General features: G+C 39.8%; 1 protein-coding gene across 1 annotated transcript; it reads right to left on the bottom strand.

The window, feature by feature from the left end:
• Positions 1–9,501: 9,501 nt before the first annotated feature.
• ttf2 (transcription termination factor, RNA polymerase II) lies at positions 9,502–20,629 on the bottom strand. The gene is made up of 23 exons (XM_072686014.1): positions 20,519–20,629; positions 20,154–20,265; positions 19,902–19,988; positions 19,723–19,792; positions 18,619–19,578; positions 17,717–17,837; positions 17,209–17,391; positions 16,926–17,083; positions 16,739–16,820; positions 16,337–16,447; positions 15,979–16,129; positions 15,532–15,637; positions 15,060–15,244; positions 14,287–14,440; positions 13,977–14,068; positions 13,817–13,896; positions 12,928–13,064; positions 12,596–12,766; positions 11,615–11,667; positions 11,346–11,499; positions 10,861–10,943; positions 10,647–10,721; positions 9,502–10,219 (listed from the first exon to the last, which is right to left on the bottom strand). Exons 1-23 carry the CDS (start codon positions 20,544–20,546, stop codon positions 10,075–10,077), a joined length of 3,498 nt encoding a protein of 1,165 aa, XP_072542115.1. The 5' UTR covers positions 20,547–20,629; the 3' UTR covers positions 9,502–10,074.
• Positions 20,630–20,700: the final 71 nt, after the last annotated feature.

The raw sequence follows: 20,700 nt of genomic DNA, 5'->3' as shown, positions 1-20,700 counted from the left end.
TCTATAGTGTTTAAATTGAAACTGTCTAAAAGTTTTGAACTACTGAACTCTGTAGTACCTGATTAAAGTTAATTTCAAGCTTTTAAAAAGAACCTCTCCCAAATCCAAAGGATCTACACAATTTTGCCAGTGTTCTATTACCCTTAAACACCCACTGTCCTCAACTCACTCCCAAACCTGCTGTGTCCAAGCTGATTAGCAGACTACTTGACAATGATGTCTAGTGACATGAAAGGTAAAACTGTACATGTAAATCACTGTACATTTCAGAAATATTCTACAGTGTATCAAAAAGTATGATAAAATAAACACAGGCTACACCTGCTTAGGGGTGGAACAAACTGTAACTTGCTCAACTCTCTTCTAATCTAGTCGTAAACCTTTTTTGTTGCTTTTTCCTGTTATACTGAACTAGTGCCAAACTCGAACCATGACATCTGTGTACTGTTACACCCTTAGCCCTCACACAGCTTCTAATTTACATATCATTTGCAAATGCCATGTCCCAGTCTGCCCTCTTCACATACTACGTTTCTACAGTGAAGGTGGTGTTTGGGGCTAAGCAGTGACTGCACAGCTCCCCCTGCTGCCTAGAGTTAAAATACTATTTCTTCTTTAAAATGACAATGACTGATTTCTTTTGTGAGTGCACTAACTATGTTTTACTGTATCAGTGGTATAAAGTGAAAGCAAGAGTATGTATAGTGTATAGTGTATGTATCGTGTATGTATAGTGTATGTATAGTGTATGTTTAGAATATATATGGTGTATAGAGTATGTATAGAGTATGTAAAATGTATGTAGCGTTTATGTATAGAATATATATGGTGTATAGAGTATGTATAGTGTATAGTGTATGTATTGTGTATGTATAGTGTATGTTTAGAATATATATGGTGTATAGAGTATGTATAGTGTATAGTGTATGTATGGTGTATGTATAGAGTATGTATGGTGTATGTATAGTGTATGTTTAGAATATATATGGTGTATAGTGTATGTATAGTGTATAGTGTATGTATAGTGTATGTATAGAGTATGTAAAGTGTATGTATAGTGTATGTATAGAATATATATGGTGTATAGTGTATGTATAGAGTATGTAAAGTGTATGTATAGTGTATGTTTAGAATATATATGGTGTATAGAGTATGTATAGAGTATGTATAGAATATGTATAGAGTATGTATAGAATATGTATAGAGTATGTAAAGTGTATGTATAGTGTATGTATAGAATATATATGGTGTATAGAGTATGTATAGTGTATAGTGTATGTATTGTGTATGTATAGAGTATGTATGGTGTATGTATAGTGTATGTTTAGAATATATATGGTGTATAGAGTGTGTATAGAGTATGTATAGAATATGTATAAAGTTTGTATAGTGCAAGTTAATGTGTACATATTCTGTATTTCCTATTTTGTATATGTGTGTTTTTACTACTGTGCACTGTACTTACTACCAGGCACCTACAGTTTTCACTAACCTTCATGCCTGTATTAATGTGATGTGACAATAAACCTGATTTGACTTGATTAAACGTCTACCCATTTAAGCTTCACCTCCAAAGTTAATGTTAAAAAATGACTTTTACTTTCATGTTTCTCTCTCACCAAACTTTTTTTTCTCTCCTATTGTCATTCCATCCGATTACAAGAACACAAATGACATCCTCCAGGACTATGGTGCAACATGGAACAGAAATAATACAGTACAGATACATAAGTGTGCAAACATGGAATCTGAACAATACAATAAGTGCCATTAATACAAGAGACAACAGACACAGTGAACAGCCAGGACATTGTAACACAGACACACTCTGTACTGAATGTGTATGGTGGGGATAAGGTGCAGAGGTATGTAATGTGCTAGGACATAAAGCTATATTCAGTCAGCTTATAACATACATGAACACAGCCGTCACTGAGGTATAACAGACCAGTTTTCATGTATACAGTACTTAACAGCAAGTAACCTGATAGGTATGCAAGTAGACACGTAGTGGGATCCTCAATAGGGATGTCTTTCTGTCACATTAGTCCTATATCTTCATTATTTCTCTTTATCCAGGCATTACTCTACTTTTCATCTGCTTTCATTCTTGTAACTAGACTTTTTGTTCTGCTATCTGGTGTCGACCAGAGACGGTTGGGTTCCCTTTTTGAGTCTTGGTTCCTCTCAAGGTTTCTTCATCTTGATCTGAGGGAGTTTTTTCTTGCCATTGTTGCCACTTGGTTGTTCAAAAGAGCTTTTGACCTGGATTCCTGTACAGCTGCTTTGTGTCAAGCACTTTTCAAAGATATTTGAATTGAAATGTTTTAATTTAGTATAGCATAGTTATTGGGTGCAAAAGCACAGTTCTGACTCCTTCCTCTGTAGCTTTTATACCTAAGCAGGGGTTTTCTGGTGTCGTGCCTTCATATTCTGGACTGCCACACAACAAAGCCAATACCACAAAGCATGAAGCAGGCTACAGCCCGAGCAGCAGAAATGAAACTTCAGCACTAACATGCTTACAGAACTACTAGCGTCAGACGATGGCAGATGATGTTACCTTTCATTATCTTTTCAAATAAAATTTTCGACTCTACTGACAACAACTGGTTCTCCTAACATTAAGGTTCAGTCGGAGTGCAGCACTTTTCATGATCTCTTTGAACTATTCTTTTCTGGAGCAGAATGAGTGAATGGAACTTTTTACCAAAACCAAGGTTTGGTAACTTTCTCTTACTGATCGTGATCGACTGTAGCTTGTAGCATCTCCGTGTCCACATAAAAAGAGTTTGTTTGGCAGCACTCAACGCACTTTACAATGTGAAAATCCAAGAAGCTCAGAGCAGATATATGAAGGATATTTGCAGATTTATACCAACTGCAGAATCCAAGTTCAAACAAATATGTAAGTTTTAGGAGTGTAACTGTGCAGGTATATGTACTGAACCGCCACAGTTCAGTGCACTCACTATGCCTGTCAACCCTAAAGAGAACAGTAACAGTGTGTGGTGCCCCCTGGGTAAAACAGTTTCTATAGCATCATTATGAATCACACAGTACCTGATATGGCGAGAGCAGAAGAAAGTTCTACCAAGAGTCAAATGTAGAAATGCCAGTACTGTAAACTGGTGAGTACAGGCCCATTTCCAGTACCGTATCTGCCCCTCCTGCACCCTCTCTCTCTCTCTCGCTGCTGTGAAATGAGAAAATGGCTCATATTTCAATTTACTGAATCATGGCAGATTGCATGAGGATGATGTGCTGCCTTTTAACAGCTGTAGGCTAAACCAACTAATTTAATTGAGCTCTACTAATTGGGTCACAAACAGTGGTTAACTATTCAACGGGAATTCTGCCCAATTCAAATAAAGGACCAGTGTAACCATGAGCTGCTTAAAAAGATCCCCAAATTGGATTGTCAGATCCAACGCTGACTTAAGCCATTGCAGCCTCTGCACAAGAGAAAACGCTAGAAAGGTTTAGCTGCAGCTAGCTCAGTTTCTAGCCTTGATGTAAACTACACAATTTGCGATCATATAAAGTCAGGTATTGCTGCTGAATCAAACAAAGAGAATTAGATATTAGAGATAAATTTTTGCGGCGCTAAATGCAAGAGCCGTTGGATGCCAGAGCCGTTGACAGCAACAGCAACAAACAATTTCAGAAAAGAAATCCTGCTGTTCAGACAGTTGATTTGGACTGCAATGCTGGATGTAAAGCAGCTAATTTGGTTGGTGTTTGAGGGATGTCGCAGGCTTCTGTGATGACTGAAAAACTGAAAAAACATTAAGTGGGGTTATTAATATTATTATTATTATTATTATGGCTTGTTCACGTATACTTTCTCTAATTTAGATAATGCATAATCACGGCAAAACAAATTTGACTGATCATGTTGATTATAAAAATCACAGCCTTGCAAAGAGCACTGGTGTTCATAAACAGAACATGTTGGAAAGGTTAAGGCATCAGTAAATGAAATCATGGCCTTAATCTATACATGTTTCACTAGCCAGTCAAGCTTCACCTCCAATGTTAATTGGTAACAGTAACTTTATTCTCTCTTATCAAACTTGCAAATGCCACATTTGCATACATGCAAAACTGTATAATCAATCAGATTGATATTCTTATCCATAATGATCCAAATTTCAGTACAGAACCTGGATCCTGTACTTCATTTAGGTTCTTCATTTAACATTAAGCTGTTCATTGAAAGTAACACTGAAACAGCAATTCTCCCAATCAATGTTAGAGGCTTGTAGATGGTTCTAGGAAAAGTGTAACCGACCTTTTCTTTACAAGAAAATTGCATTTCTATTCATTCAATTTTATAATCGATTTATTAAAAGACATTTTGATGATTTTTATACATACAAAATCACAGCATATACATGTTTATATTTACTGTACTGTGGGATAATACATGAGGGGTTAATGTCTGCTTTCACTGTGTAAGAACAGGAGAGTACGGGATTAGCTACCTCATTCAGAGCATTTCAGTTCCTGTTCCTGCTTTAAAAAAGCTCCAGTTTCTGTTAGCTGGGTCCCTCCGGTTCCAGTTCCCCACTCTGTGCCAGCTACATGGATCGCCAGTTCCTGTGCCAGTTTCTCACTCCAGTTCCAGCTTTCCAGGTCGATCCAGTTCCAACACATTGGGTTTATCTGGTTCCTGTTCGATTCCTGTGACCTGCATGGCTCTATGCCTTGTCTAGTTCTTGTAGCCTGGGGTGGGCTATTGAGTACCACACAGAGCCTATAGTGATATGCTTAGAGCTTGGATGTTGACTGGCCTCTTCTTTTATTTTTGGGGACCTGTGTTATTATAAATATGTACTCGAGGCATATGTGTAGGTTTGGGAGGGGGATGAGTTCTCTTCAAAGTTCAGAGGGGCTAAAATGTCTCCCTCAATAACTCCTGCTCACAGCATCCTTGTAATGTTGTTTTCTGACAGTGTGAAGGGTTTTCTTGTTAGATTTATCCCAAATTATTGTGTTTATATTTTAAGTCATATATTTTGGGTACTGTGACAGAAAAAAGGTGGAGTCACAGAGGAGAACTTGCAGCATAAACACCCGGCCACAGAGCGAGAGCTGTCAGAGACACTGGTAAAGTGTTTATATGGGGAAGGTTGGGTGGTGTAAGCAGCGTAAGGGCTGGCTATGCTCTGACCCTCAGTATGCTCACACATCTAGGCAAAAAGATGACTCTGTCATGAGATCTGTGAGGGTGAGTTTGGTGAAGGAGGAGTCAGCTCCTTTTTGCTTTCCTGCAGAGAGGAGATCTTATCCTCGACTGTCCTTGTCTCATGCACAAACCTACAGTTCTGACTCCTCCCTTTTTTACATCAGCTGGCTTTTGCTGTTGTTGCTTCTTCATACTCAAGGCTGCCTTTCCACAACCACCACTTTCACAAAACACAAGGCAGGCTGCAGACTGAGCAATAGCAATGAAACATCCAGACTTCTCCACCGACATGCTAATAAAACTTTTGACATCAGCTGGTGGTACATTTGGCATTTTCTTCTTTTTTGTTATCTTCCAGTACATTTTCAAAGTGGAATTTCTTTGTCCATGCGACCCTAAAACAAACATATGGTTTTGCTTATTATACATACTTTCCCCAATCCTAATTTTTTCCCTAATTTTCGTCATTGTGGACAACACCTTTTTTGAGGTTTTATGTTCCTGTAAGTCCTATGCAGTGTATAAGCGTGCCATGAGAGTTTTGACTGTGGGCTCATTATGGATCGTCACAGCACTGATGGACGGAGACTGGCTGGTCTGCATTCAAACAACATCACGGAACATAACAGTCAGGAGGGAGCAACCAGCTTGTAAAGAGAAGCCCAGCAGAGATGAATTTGCATCCATCATAGACTGGAAAAACATTTCACGTGTAAGTAAATTCATATTTAACCAATAAAAATCATCCATCAAAGAATCATTATTTATATGTGACTGTACAGCAGTGTATCACTTGTAAAGAGTCACTTATTCACTAATATCATCTTAGGTAACTTAAGATTGTGTTGTTCATACTTTTTTTAAAGGGCTTTGGATTGGGTCTCCTGTTTCTGGTATTAATGCTTTGGACAATAGGCATATGCTGGTCAAAACTCAAAAGCCACAAGATGTATATGTCTCTTTATGATGACTATGTGCTCAATGAGACTGAGAACCTTCTGCAAGAAGAAATCACAAAACTGGCCAGAGAGAGAGCAACGTCCGCTGTAAAGGACCAACTGAAAAAAATAACATGCGAGCTGCAACCAGTCATTCATACTGTTTAGATGATGTTATTCTGAGGTGGTGAATGAAAGCTAACTGTGTAATGCCAGTCTAGAAACACTGTATTGCTACCATCTACTGGAGTGTCCTTTTTCAACCATCCTACCTGGATTTCAGTGCCTCTACATGTCTCTTCATGTAATTTGCATTTGGTCTGGGCCTAATTTGATTGTTTAGGCTGTTTTCCTGAATGTTCTTTAACTGCTTTAACTGCTTCAACTATGTTTGTTTCTTAAGTTTTTACAGTTTGCATTTGGTACATTTATTTCCATTATTTACATTTATTTACAAGTTTTTTTAAATTGTTTATAAAATCAAACCATATACAAGTGACTCACTAATTCACTAACATCCATATCACATCAAATTAAGGCCCTCAAGCCTGAGCCTAAACAAACACTAAAATATATTTTCTGCATAAATTTCACAAAACACAATTTCAGTTCTCAGGCTTCTAGACATTTTTCCATTGCTGAGGTGTTGTAGAAGAAAGGACAAAAATGTGCTGTTTAACATTTAGAATGGTGCACCAGCTTTGACCAGCCAGACGGGTGCTTATCACCCCCTATGCAGCGTTCACACACCACACTTCCTTGTGGCAAAACGAAGGAGGGCGCCAATCCAGTACTCAGAAAGAAGCAAGAGACACTGGGGCACGAGAGGCCTTCTGAACCACACACAAGTTGAGCTTTGTACTATTCTGCTATAGTAAATGTGTGTGTGGTAAACACATATAATATATATAACTAATAAATAAATAATTTTGACAGTTCATAAAACAGATGTTATGCATGTGAGTGAATCTGAAAGTAATACTTATAAACTATGGCCTACAACCTACAAATCAATACCAGTGCCTGGTTTTATTAACACACACATTCTTGCAAAAAAAACCAAACAAACAAACAAACAAAAAAGACCAACTGCTTACAGTATACTTTTAGCAGCCCTTGTTAGCTTTGTGTTGCTGGAAATATACTGAGGCCTTAAGGTGACATTTGCATGAACAATTTTGTACGTATGTGTAGACAAACAGCAGACACCAGTGCATGGCAATGCAGAGAAACTACTAACTGCTGTCAGCTCATGCACAGAGCTGCACAATCCAGCTATAAAGATACAGCAGGAGAAGATCTAGTTTTTTTGCTTATGAGCCGTTGTGTTTGAAAGAGTTTCCCACTTGCATTAAGCTTCACCCACAACAACCCAGCAACACGTATCCATGAGTGATTTTCAGACAGATCAATAAATGATGTGTGAATGACGCCTGACCCCTGGTAGGAGAAAGAGAAAAGAAAATCACTGACAAATTGTGGCAAGATAAGTAGCACGCTATATTATCTTCAACCACAAGGAGGCAGTTTGAGTCAATACACATCATTCTGGCCTGGATGTATATCTATGTCCTGGTAGTCAAAGTTTGAGGCGACTTTTTCAGTCAGTTCTTTTTTCTAAATGTAAATCATAATATGCAAGTTTATTTGGATATGGTCACACACAGTAATTACTTGATGTTCCAGCTAGATAGATGTTAGATAGATGTTTTGGGCTTAGTTGTAAGCTTTTTTCATTGTTTGTAGGAGACGAAACACCATAGCAACCACCCAGCAAAAAACCCACCTATATCATATATCACTTTGCAACGCCATAAAAACCACCTGTATACATATACCATAATAGTCATCTTGCAATACTATTACACTCATCTAGTAAGCACTAATCAACCATCTAGCAACCACCTGGGATTCCATAGTAACCAACTGGCAATACCAAAGCAACCACTAAGCAACAAAATAGCAACCACTAAGCAATATCATGGAAACCGTGTTAAACAATGGATACATGATGAACGTCATTGTACCACAACACTGTTATTATTTCTGAAATTCATTTTCCATATCAGCTCTCAGCTTATTTTACCACTCATCCTCAGAAAAGCTAATACACTTGAAAATGATTCCCTCACACACAAGCACTAACTTTTATAATCTCCATAAAACATAAATTGCTTCCACAAAGCCATGAAAAATCTACCTTACAATAAGATCACCAACAGGCCAAGACCAAACACAGGTAGCGAAGGCAGCTTGTGTTCTGACTCCTCCCTCTACACCCGTTTTTTTCCATTAGCACTAAGTGTCCAACACACTCTGGGTGAGCAATTTCATAGGCAGGTTGCAGTCTAAGCAGCAGCAATGAGCCATCCAGAACTCTCCACTGATGCACTGTCAAAACTGCTGGCATTGGCTGGCGGTGTCTTTGTTTTTTGCTACCTTTGAGTACATTTTCAAAGTGGAGTTTGTCTGTATATGCGACCCTGAGGAAAACAAGTGGTTTTGTGGGATCTACATAACTGTACCCTTCCTCATTTTATTCCTGATTCTTGTTGTGGCGGACAACATTTGTTTGAAGATTCAGATAATCCAGTATTGCTGGATAGAGAGTGCTGGGTGTGCTTGGAAACAACATCATCAGACATAACGGTTAGGAGTGAGCAGCCAGCTTGTAAGAAGGAGCCCACAAGTGAAGAATTTGCATCAATCACACATACTAACAGTTTATGACGTGTAAGTATTCTATTAATAAAGACCATCACAAATTTAGCTACTATTAGCTTTACTCTGACAAAAAATTTGTTTCCTGTTTCCAAACATACTGTTTTAAGGTCACTGGACTGGCTGTCTTGTGGCTGGTATTTGTTTTGTGGACACTAGGTCTGTGCTATTCAAAAAGCAAAGGATACAAAATTATTAACAAAGCTGTCTATGAGGAGTAAGTACTGGAGGAGACAGATAACTTTCTTGGAACTTAAAGAATTGGCCAAAGAGGAAGCAAAAGACCCAGCAAAGTTCTGAAAGATGGATTTACTCAAATTCAAAGCTAGGTTTAGATATTATGGAAATTTTTATGGAAAGTGGTGAATGAAAGGTAACAAAACTAGCTTTGTACAGCATTCCCATTTCAGTTAAGGAGCGTAATTTCTGAATAATACACTGAGGCTGCACTGATATTTCAGCAAAGTCACTTTAGCCACAACCTGTTCCTGCATGAAGGGATCTTTTCATATGTGTTTTGTCCAGGCTTAATTGGACTGTTTAACATGTCGCCTGTAACATTCTTTCAGATTGTGCTTAGTTTGTGTTGTTCAGCTTTTTATTCTATTGTTTTCATTAGAAAATGCAAATAAAGATGTCTTGCCTCATGTGTCAAGTACTTGTTTTATTTATAAAATCAAAGTTTGAAGTGCCTTAAAAATACACACACAAAAAAAAATACACAATCAAACAAACAACAAAAATAATTATGGCAGATTATCAGGCAAAGTTTCATTATGATGTGTAGCAGCTCTAACTATTAGACACTTTTATCCAGCAGTATTTAAAAAGCTGTAAGGTATTTGCAAACAGCCATTTGTTCAGCCTTATACATCACCAATAAACACAGAAGAAGAAGGATACATCAGTGAAGTATAGTGTAAACAACCAGAATTCATGCACCCCTTCTGGATCAAAAGAATTACTATCATTACCATAGTAATGATCAAATAGAGTGCTGTTGTCTAGTTAACACCAGCCTTGGCAAAGTAACCACAATTACACGCCACAGCAGTTTAACATAAGGCATTTTTCATTAAATGAGTTCCATGCAGTCCCTCAGTATGAAACCACTTTAGTATTTAACTGTTTACAATGCATAATACAGAATTTGAACTACATGAATGTTTTAATTGTTGTATGGAATGGATATTAAGCCTCTAAATGTATGCTCACGCATCTCCATTACACACCGAAGATGACCCTAAGATCTGCAAGGGAGAGTTTGGTGAAGGAGGAGCCAGTTCCAGACAGGACTTTCTGGGCAAGCTCTTTTTTTTTCTCCTGCAGAGAGGAGATCTTGTCCTCAACTGTGCCCTCACACACAAACCTACAGAGTAAAGAGCCAAAGGATGACGATTAATGCTTTGGAACAGCAAGTTCGAGTTTTGCTATACAATAAAAGCTTTTGGGTTTGAGATTGAAAAATAAACTTAGATCATGGCACCTGTGATGGTAAACCACACAAAGTTTAGCTGAGCAAAAATACACAAACATATAGATACAGATATTTGGGCATGTGTCCCTTTCTTGCAATAACTGTATAAAGCCATTTTACAATGCTTCAGTCTTCTCTTCAGGATGTGAAATGCATGGTTAAGGTTAATGTAGTTGTTTGGTTAAGATGTGAAAACGTTTAAGCAAGCTGAAGATTATTCACAAGGAGGTGCTATTAGCACTCAACTAGCTTTTGTACTTCATAATAGTGGTGCTCTGCACTTAACTTAACTACTTATTCACTACTGCCAACCCCTCACCTGTGAATAGTAACGTCCAGGCGCTGACCCACTCTATAGATTCTATCACAGGCCTGGTCCTCCAGTGCTGGGTTCCTGTAAATCCAACTTCAGCTTAGACATATCCACATCTATTTCAAAGCATCCATTGTAAAGTAATTAAGTAATTTATTATCAAAATATCCTAATTGCAGCTAAAGTATTAGAGATCTAGTTGCATTATTAAAGGGCTCACCAGTGCATGTCTATGAGGAAAAGATGGTTTCCACCAGTCAGATTAATGCCCACTCCACCAGCACATAAAGACACCAGCATTACCTGTAGAACAAATTCAGTTTCCTTTTTAATCACATATTAATTTAGAGTTAATCAACTTATCAGTAGGTAAATGGTATTTATTGTTTAGTTACTCACAATTGCAGTTAAACATGGTCCAACTGAATCTCACACCCATATGTACTTACTGAACATCTCATTCCAAAACAATGAGCATTAGCATACTGCATATGTGATCTTGGACTACTACTTAGCCATGAAAACCAAGTCTATGAAGCTCCCAAGGAACAGTTCTTTACCTCTGTTATTTCCAGAGGTAGTTTAAAAGTGGCAACAGATGTGGCCAAAATAGCTAAATCCACTAATTACAAGGGGTGTCCATATACTTTTGAATCATGCAGTCTAGAACGCTGAAGCTTCATTCCTCCTGGTGTATCTAAATACCTGTGGTCCTTTAGGGTTGGTGTTAAATTCCTCCACCAGGTCCATGCGTCGTTTTGGGTTGACTTTGCCATCTATAACCTCAAAGTGCACACCCATCTTCTTCAAATGAACTGCTACAATCTGCAGCATACTTGTCCACTGGGACACAATCACACTGCCAACAGACACCAGACAACCAAACTTCTAAGAAAGCAATTTTAAACATGCAGTTAACGTCTGAATTCAGCCCCCACCCTCCAACCACAATGTATATAAACAGAGAGGTGTACCTTTTCTGATTTTTCTTACGGATCTCTCGTAACTCTGAAAGAATGGCTGAAATCTGTACAAAAAGAAACACAACAGAAACGTCAAATAAAACTCTGCAGTAGGGGATGGTAGTTTTATAGATCTTTATAGATAAGAAGTTTTGAAGTTTAAAAAAAAAAAAAGATCTGTGATTAAATCTATTAATAAAAAACATGTCATGAGAATGTTTGCACTCATTAATTTCTTTGTCTGACTTTCACATCTCTAGGAAGTGGTGTTTTTGTGTGTCATGTCTTATTTTCTTTTTTTGACAGAATGAACTACTACCTGAAAAGGCTTGCTTTAAAATGAAATCAGTACTTGTACTATCTTGAAAGAGGTGGCAGTAAGATTTTGGTCGCAGAACCCTATTGAACATCTGTGGAGAGACTTTAAGATGGCAGTTCACAGGCTCTTGCCATCCAATCCGACAGGGCTTGAGAGAATCTGCCATGAAAAAGGTAAATTGCCCAGATCCAGGTTTGCAAGAGGACTTGCAACTGCTGACTAAGGGTCTTCTACAAAGAATTAAATAAAGCCTCTGAATACTACTGTAAGAGAATTCAGTTTTCCATTCTAATTCTTTGTTTTTTTAATTCTCTATAAACATGGTTACACTTGGTCATTATGAGTGAGTGTAGACTGATGGGTAAAAATCCAGTTAGAATCAAATCCACAACACAACAAGTGTGCAGCAAGCAAAAGGCTCTCAATACTTTCTGAATCCACTCTAGCTTAGTGGCTTAAGAATTATTCCTAAAGACACACTGAATCACTTCTTTATAAGTATGACTTTCTAATCATGGCCAAAAAAAAATAAAAATAAAAAATAAAAATAATATTACAAAAAAAAAATTGCAGATGGTAAAAATTCAGTTTATTTGTTCTGTGTAATCTCCACTTTGTGGTCCCCTCTTTTTACTTTTGAGGACAATATGACAAATTTGAAAATTCTTGCTCACCTTGGTGCTCTCACGACTCTCCTCAAAGAGTTCTGAACGAAAGCGACTGCCATTGAGGGAGACGGTGGCCTTGTGGTTGGAGTCAGAGGGCTCAGACAGAGACAGAGCACACAACTGCTCCTCCAAAGACAGAGCTATCCCATCACCTTGCAGCTCTGATTGATCCAGCGTCTGTAAACACACACACACACACACACACACACACACACACACACACACACACACACACACACACACACACACACACACACACACACACACACACACAAAAAACTGCACATGCTGAAACTGATCATGAGAGCACAGGGCGTGTCTGGGTGTTAGAAATATACCTTCTTAAGCAGAGACAGGTGGCAGCAGCACTGTCTGAGGCGCAGCAGCAGGGACAGGATGTGAATGGTGCTGGAACCCTGAGAGTGTTGAGTTGAGGACTGAGATTCCTGCTGGGACATCCCAAACTCCTGCGCAACTAAAACACACAAACATCAAAAAACAGAACATGTGATCCTCTAAAGGTCAAAGAACAAGGAAAAGGGCAACACACAGAAACCTAGCTCCTGTTAATGTAAAAGTTGTGTCATCCATGACTATTAGTGTTACTAGCTGGGGATTTTAATATTCCCCAGATTTCTACAAAATCCCAGAATTCCTAAAGTCACTACTACTAATTGCTTTTACTAATTGACCTTTACAGGTTCCATATCCTAGATAATTCTGTTGTATTGTAAATTATACAATTTCATGTCATTTGTGGGCTTTTATGTGTCAAAAACAGACCTAACTAACTTTCCACTTTTATCTCTTAGATGTACAACATACTATTTTGATTACTGCACCTTTCAAACAGATTATGTAAAAGAGTTATTTTCTGATTGGCTTACATGAATCTTGCTTCATTCAAAAAACTATTTGAGCTGAACACTCCTTAGAATTTCAGTATGATTGATTGCAATTACTGAAGAGCAGGCATAAAATGTTTTTTAAAACATCACAAATACATTAAAGTTACAGACTGCAAGGACTGCAATATTTACACTGATGGAAGCTTAACTGGCAAAAGGTAAATGTGTGCATTAAGGGCCAACCTGTGTTTTCCCCCCCCCTTACATTTTAATATTCTGTTGTGGCAGACTTTATAACCGCCGCTGATTTTATTGTATTAATAATATACTTGCTAGCCAATGACACTTTTTTTTTTTTTTATACACAAAATTTCCCCACCTTTCTCAAACGGGTTGCCACTGTTTCCTTGTTTAGTGTCTCCTCCTTCATGCCTTTTCAGGTAGGACTGTAGGGTGGATCTGGAAAAGAGGACAGCTCACTGATGAACTCTGTACATTCTGTAGGTCTCTGTGTGTCCCAACGTAACATAATACTTTACCTGGACTGTGCAAATACTACATCATAAACAGACTGCTCTTCCTCAGACAGCTTGACTCTGTGAATTTCACAGCTTCTGTCAGGCAGAGATACCTACCACAGGAAAACACAATAGATATATGTTGTACAGTGTTAGCCAACAGTACTAGTGTACAATTTTATGCAAAAGTTTAGCTACTCCTTTTTTGCAATATGTTTAATATGTTCTCTGTGGAAAATGTAAACTTCTATTCACTCATCACAAACACATGTAATTTGACCAGCACTGCCTGAACTTTTAATAAGACTGTATATGGCCCACTGATACGCACCAAAGGCTTGCCTGTGGAGTCCAGCTGGTTCTTGGTCCTACGGAGCAGCAGGGACCTGGTGAGGATGTTAAGTCTCTCTCCTCCTCTCTTTGAACCATTGTCTACCTGAGCCTTCCACAACTTATATTCATCAAAGGGAGAGCACCTCAAAAACCTACAGACACACACATTAACGGCTTCACACAATCTCATCTTGCACCTAAAGCTGAATTAGTCATAAAATAAAGAGTAAATAAATGAAGCATACACTATATGTCCAAATGTTTATGGACACCTCTTCTGATGAATTCATTCAGCTATTTTAAGTTGCACCCATTGCTGACACATATGTGCAAATGCACACACACAGCTTGCCTAGTTCTTGTACAGTTGTACTGTTAATAGAACAGAACTCAGGAGCAGATAAACATGAACCTTCTGGCACCATGCCTAATGCCAGGTGTGGACTAGAGGGGTATGAAGCCCCCTTGAGCCATGGATAAGTGGGATGGTGTTCTCTGCCATGTGCTCCATCCAATACTTTTGGGGTTGGGGTATGAGTTGGGGATGAGGTGGTCTGGTGATCATCCAACACCTTGAACTCACTAACACTCTTGTTCCAAAACTTACAATGTTCCAAGACATTATCTTTTTAAATACCCTTGATTATAGAAGCAACAATGAATGGGCAGGTGTCCCAATACCTTTGTCCATATAGTGCATCTTTAAATGAAGTGAAGGATGTTTAAAGGAGCCAAGACTTTAGAAGTAGAAGTAGAAGAGTGGTGTCGTACTTCAGCAGTGAGTACATGTCCAGCAAGTTGTTCTGAATTGGGGTTCCAGTGACAGCCCAACGTGCTCTGGCCCGGAGCTTGCACACAGCCATGGAGGTCTGAACTTTAGGGTTCTTGATGTTGTGAGCCTCATCCAGAACCACACGAGCCCAGGCAACACGCAGGAGAGGGGCCATTTCTGATACCTGAGCAGAAAGATGATTGACCACATACTAAACTGAAATGTTTAATTGCTCAGTTTTGCCAAGAACTGTAAAGAAAGATCTTTTCAAAATCGCTGATTACATACCACTTTAGTGTGCTCCATTAAGGCAAACAGGTCTCATGAAACTAAGGGGTACTTAATGTTTGGTGGCTACCAAGATGGCGAATTTCACCACGGTTTTCAATTCAGAAACACGTTTTTACATCTCTGAAAGGCTTATTGTTGTTAAAGTGCCTTCAACATACATCAGATGGTCTGTTGACATACCGTAGGCTCAGGGTCCTGACTTGGACGCTCTGCATCTTCTTTCTGAACAGGGATCTCTTTAGAGACCAGACTGTATGTGGTGACCACCACATCATGCTCTGCTAGTCTAGGGGAAAAAGCAGAAGAGACAGACACAGCAGGTAAAGCCCATATCCCATTTTCTCACCAAATCTGATGATCTGATTTGTATTCATACTATATTTTTAATGTGACCTATATGCGACGTTTGGCTAAACAGCTCATGCTCCTAACCTGACACAGACATGCAAAAGAGCAATGCTTTATGTGAGATTTCAGTTTCATCTTTGCCAGCCTCACAAGAGCCATCAAGAAATTACAGTGGCTGACAGCTGGACTTATCACTGAGAAATCTTTTGAGCTCGCTGTAAAGAGACTGACATATGGCTTGCGTGTAAGCAACAGTGCTCGTGTCATTATGGGTCTTACACGCTTGAGTTTTTCTGCCGGTTGGGCCCATGGTAGAGATATATACTCAGTCGACTGTTTTTTACGTGTTTCTCTATCTCTTTCTTCCAGTGATGCACCAGAGAGGCAGGGCAGATGATCAGAGTTCCCTCAGATGCCACCAAAGAGGAGTCTAACAGAAAACAAGCAAATTAATTAAATACATGCATGTAATTGAGCTTGAGCATCACATTAACTTTATCAATATCATAGCAAATACATTAATAGAAATGCACCACTCCGCTTGCTCAGGCGGACACTTACACAGACTTGCAGACCCACCCACAAGCTTTAAAGTCAAGCATACTACCGTCTGCAACATTGTAAAAGAGGCGTTTACCAGTTTTGGAGAGCCAGCCCTCCAGTTTGGTGTCCTTTACGTCCTTTTTCTTCCTCTGGGCCAGAATGAGAGCAATCATGGTGAGGGTCTTTCCCAAACCCATGTCATCAGCTAAAACAGTAAAGCAAACAAATTGAGCCACAAAAAAGAACATTGTCTTACAGTATCTCTGTAAATGTGAGCACCTTCTGACTATTCCATAAAAAAAAGGACAAGACTAAGTCTAACTGACTTTTCCATTTCATTCACCAACTCATGAATTACTTTGCAGTGACACAAGATACATGTCTCTCAAGATACACAAGATACGTGTCTCTCGCTCAACCTAAGACTAAACTTTCTGCAGTACTCTTCCTAGTGCAAATTTGAGAGAAGAAGAAAAAAAAAAAAATCAGGTATTACCCAGAATACCACCACATGGTTTTTGAGTCTCCCTCCATAGCAGCCATGCCAGGGCTTTTCTCTGGTGAGGCAATAACTGGACCTGAAACAGCAAGCTGGAATTAAGTACATCAAGTACTTCTATTTCATTTATCTGTTAACCCTCAGTCCAAACTGATCACACCATCTTAGCACTCAAGTCTCTCACCTTGATTCCTTTGGGGTCCTGTGCCTCTGCGTCTGCAGAAGGGCAGGACTCCAGTGAGTTATGAAGGTGGTCGATTGCCTCAGTGGTGGCGTTGCGGACAGCAAGCAGCCTGTTCTCAGTCATCCTCCCGCCATAGAACGCCTGGTTTTGGGGATTCACTGGGAAGAATGTGTCAGAGATCTCATGAAAATAAACCAATAAGATCAGAAAAAATGACAAGACAATCTATTCATGCTGCAAGATAGAAGATGTGCAGGCCATGAAGAGAGTGAAAATGCATTACCTCCAAACATCTGTGTGTAACCCTGACTGAGATGCAAGTCTAAGGAGCTAGCAGGTGCTTTCTGCTGGAAATGTACTGGTGCTTCTGCCAAAAGCTTGGTGCCTCCTGGTCGGCTAAAAGGGTTGGACTGGCTGGAGATTTCTGCAGGCTTCTGCAGCTTGTTGCTGTCTGCATCCTGACACTCTATAAACAGATCCAAGAACATTTACTAAATACATAAACCAGTAAGGTATTACACACACCACTTTTTTTCTAACGTTGCAATCCAAGGCCCTATTTGGACATGAATAGTTTTACATGGGGAGGTGGGGTAAAGTAATTAGTACTTTTATGTCTCTCTGAGATAACGACAGATCGTAAGTCAAGCAGCCCCAGCTCACTACATCCTGTAGTAAAATGTTTAGTCCAAGTATAACATGTGTGACTAACATGTAAAACTAATCCCATCCAAAAAAAGAAGTTTAAGAAGCTTAATTTGAAGACTGAAGTGTCCAAGTCAGTATTTTACCAGTGAGAGCAGCACTAGTCAGACTTAAAGCCTCCAGCGCGTCTTCCAGCTGCTTCACTTGACTCTTCAGTCGCTCTCCTTTATCAGGAAGTGCAGATACGTTTACTGCTGAGAGAGTGGCCTTAACGATGGGCATGTGGAGAAAAAGACACAGGATAAGCTGATTAGTACAACAAAGGCATAGGAAAATGGTTGCTTTGATTCCAAACTCATGACACTAAGGGCACACCTGCATAATCAGATCATCAGAAGCCAATGTGAGCCTATTTACATACCATTTCATGCATCTCATATCCAGATAATATGCAGGCAAGATTGAGGCTATCAACATTTGATTTGCACCTGGTCACACAAATGATTCGCAGACAAAATTCAGATATCAACATCAACTTTGCTTTCCCCTCATTCCATGCAAAAGATGATACCAGGCACCACTGATATTCTGTTGCATGTATTTATGAATAACTAAAAGGAGAAACAGGCCTAACGTTCTCCAACGTGGTGTAAAAACCAACCATAGCTGATTTATGCAACATTTATTTTGTCATCTGCAATAAATTCCCCCCCATGTACTTCTCTGTACAGAACTGACATTGTTCAGTTCAGGCGTGGTGGTGATGAGGTGAGATAAAATTGACATACACGCCTTGAAAAGACTCTACACTTAAACCACTCCTAAAATAGTCTGGCTGTGGTGAAATAGCAATCAGTCACCAGTGCATCGTGATTGCATTTACATTTTTTCCCCCTCTCAAAACCAGACAGCTATTCAATCAGTCCATCATGTGTGACGTTGCTAAGGGTAAACAAGCTCATTTGAAAAGGAAACAAACAGCAGCAGATACAGTGTAAAAAGAATAAATTAATGAACAACAGAAAGCACTTGAAAAACACAGCACTACCTTCTTCTGTTTAAGCTGGGTTGTAAGCTGGCTATGGAGAGCTCTGGGGTCTTCTTGACCCTTGACTTTTGAGGCAGGCTGGAAGCCTGGGAAGGACGTGAGGGTTTTCTGCACATGTCCACCTGGGGCTTGGGAAGCCTGCCCAGTGCCTGGCTGCACGGACACCAGCTGCACATCATCATCATCATCACTAAACTCTCCAAAAGGGGATCTAAATGTGCTCTTCTGAGTGTTCTCCTGACTCTCACTTGACACTGTACCTTGGGCACTATTTGTAACAGCCTTTGCAGAAGCTGAAACAGATGCTAATGTAGAGTCTTGGCTGTCTGCTTTGGCATGTTGTGGACTGGGAGTCTTTTTAGTGAAAGTTTGCCGCTGCGAGTCTACATTTGATGTAACCGTCTTGCTAGAGGTGCTGTTTAGCTTCACGCTGTCTACAGCAGTAGTTTTATCACTATAATCCTCAGAGGGGTTTTGTTCTGAGACGTCTGACTGAACAGTCGCTGCGGCTGCTCTCTCCCTTCCTTCTTCACCATGGGCTCCTGGGGTGCATGATTTAGCGTTTTCCCCAATTTGTTGCTGCTCTATACTTTCACACTTTCTGCTAGTGTGGGAACCCTCAGTGTCCTCTGCTCCACCAACAGTCCCTTCACCACTGCCGCTGTTCTTCCTCTCCTCATCAGATGTTCGCTTCTTTATTTTCATTCCATGAGGAAGTTTCTTATTTCTCCAGGACTCTGGCTCTGCTGAACTGGTCACCTTCCTGTCCACGACAGCAGTACCCTCAGTGCTTCTCATGTTTTCTTGTGGCACTTCCCCTTTCTCTGCACTTCCCTCTTGAAGTTTTCTCCATTCTGAGGTTTGGTCTACTTTGCTAGGGGCTTTGAAGGGGTTCCTAACGGGAAGTAGAATGGAAGGCTGATTCTTTGTCTCGGTCAAAGGACTCCTTTCTGTATCTTTCTGTAAAATAACAAAACAAATCAACATCAAATCCTGAACAGCATGTATAATGGATAGGGTCTGCTACAGAGAAGGCATTGGTTATATATAGAAAACTAACATCCATGAGTTTAGCACAGTGGATACTTAAAAAGTAAGGGTTACCTCGGACCATGGAATACTCCCACACCACTTCTGTCCCTCTTTCTTTCCTATTACGCAGCGATACAACAACCTGATGTTGAGAATAATCATTTTATTACATAATTAGGCTCAAAGCTTCAGTCAGAATCGAAATGCATGTCGTCTAATATAGAACACACACACGATTAAACACAACTTACTTGTAATTACTCTGTTTTTCATTGTGAATTAGGGCTTGAAGTTCAACCAACGCATCTTCATGACGAAGACAGTGTGAAGGCGGCACACTGACATTAGGAGGAACCTCATATTAGCACACAAACATCCAGTGTAGAACACAGAGCCATCCACTCACACTAATGCATAAGGTCTGGTAAACCGTGCTCGGTCATTTCTAGGTGATAAAACAGGTAATGGGACGTGTACTGTAAGAAAGGCCGGGAAACACTCACTCAGCAGGCTGGGCAAAGCTGCAGAGCGTCTCATCCCGCGCAGTGCACACATAGAAACTCTTGCCCTTATTCGGCCCTTCCTTCACCCCGGTCTTCAACAAGCAAAACCCGCCTGAAAGAAAAGTACAATGTTAAACTGGCGTAGCAGTTAAATCCCTTCCGAGCAGGTTAAAAACGTATCAGCTTTAATATAAAATACAGCGTTCCTCGTATCAGAGACAGTAGCTGCTAAAACACTGGCGTGCAGCCACACAGCGCCACTACCCTCCCCAACTTAGCTAGTGCTAGCTAGCTAACTCCTGTTTATTCATAAACTTAAGCCTAGTGTGTCAGAAAGTCTGTCTGTAATTAAAAGCGCCACTGACCGTGTTTATCACAAAGAACTCTTTGCATTTTGTAAACGGGTGAAACTGCTGGATCCTCCTTGGTTTAGCTAGCCGGCTAGCCGCTTAGTGTACTGAGTCAGAATGCATGACTCCCCGTCACCGTCTTGATGACGTCTTCTCTCTGTCGAGCCAACAGAGTCAGGGGACACCACAGGCTGCGC

Source organism: Salminus brasiliensis, chromosome 8 (assembly GCF_030463535.1).
Source record: "Salminus brasiliensis chromosome 8, fSalBra1.hap2, whole genome shotgun sequence".
In the NCBI taxonomy this organism is placed as follows: domain Eukaryota; kingdom Metazoa; phylum Chordata; class Actinopteri; order Characiformes; family Bryconidae; genus Salminus; species Salminus brasiliensis.
Note: the sequence above shows the minus strand (reverse complement) of the source record. Positions and strands in the feature narration are given on the sequence as shown.

Excerpts from the sequence above, each read along its gene's own strand:
- ttf2 (XM_072686014.1), bottom strand. The coding sequence starts at position 20,546 with ATGCAAAGAGTTCTTTGTGATAAACACG. Across the intron at positions 16,821-16,925 it reads AGGACCCCAAAGGAATCAAG|GTCCAGTTATTGCCTCACCA; the intron begins GTGAGAGACTTG and ends TTGCTGTTTCAG. Across the intron at positions 14,441-15,059 it reads GACATGTACTCACTGCTGAA|GTTTTTGAGGTGCTCTCCCT; the intron begins GTACGACACCAC and ends GTGTGTCTGTAG.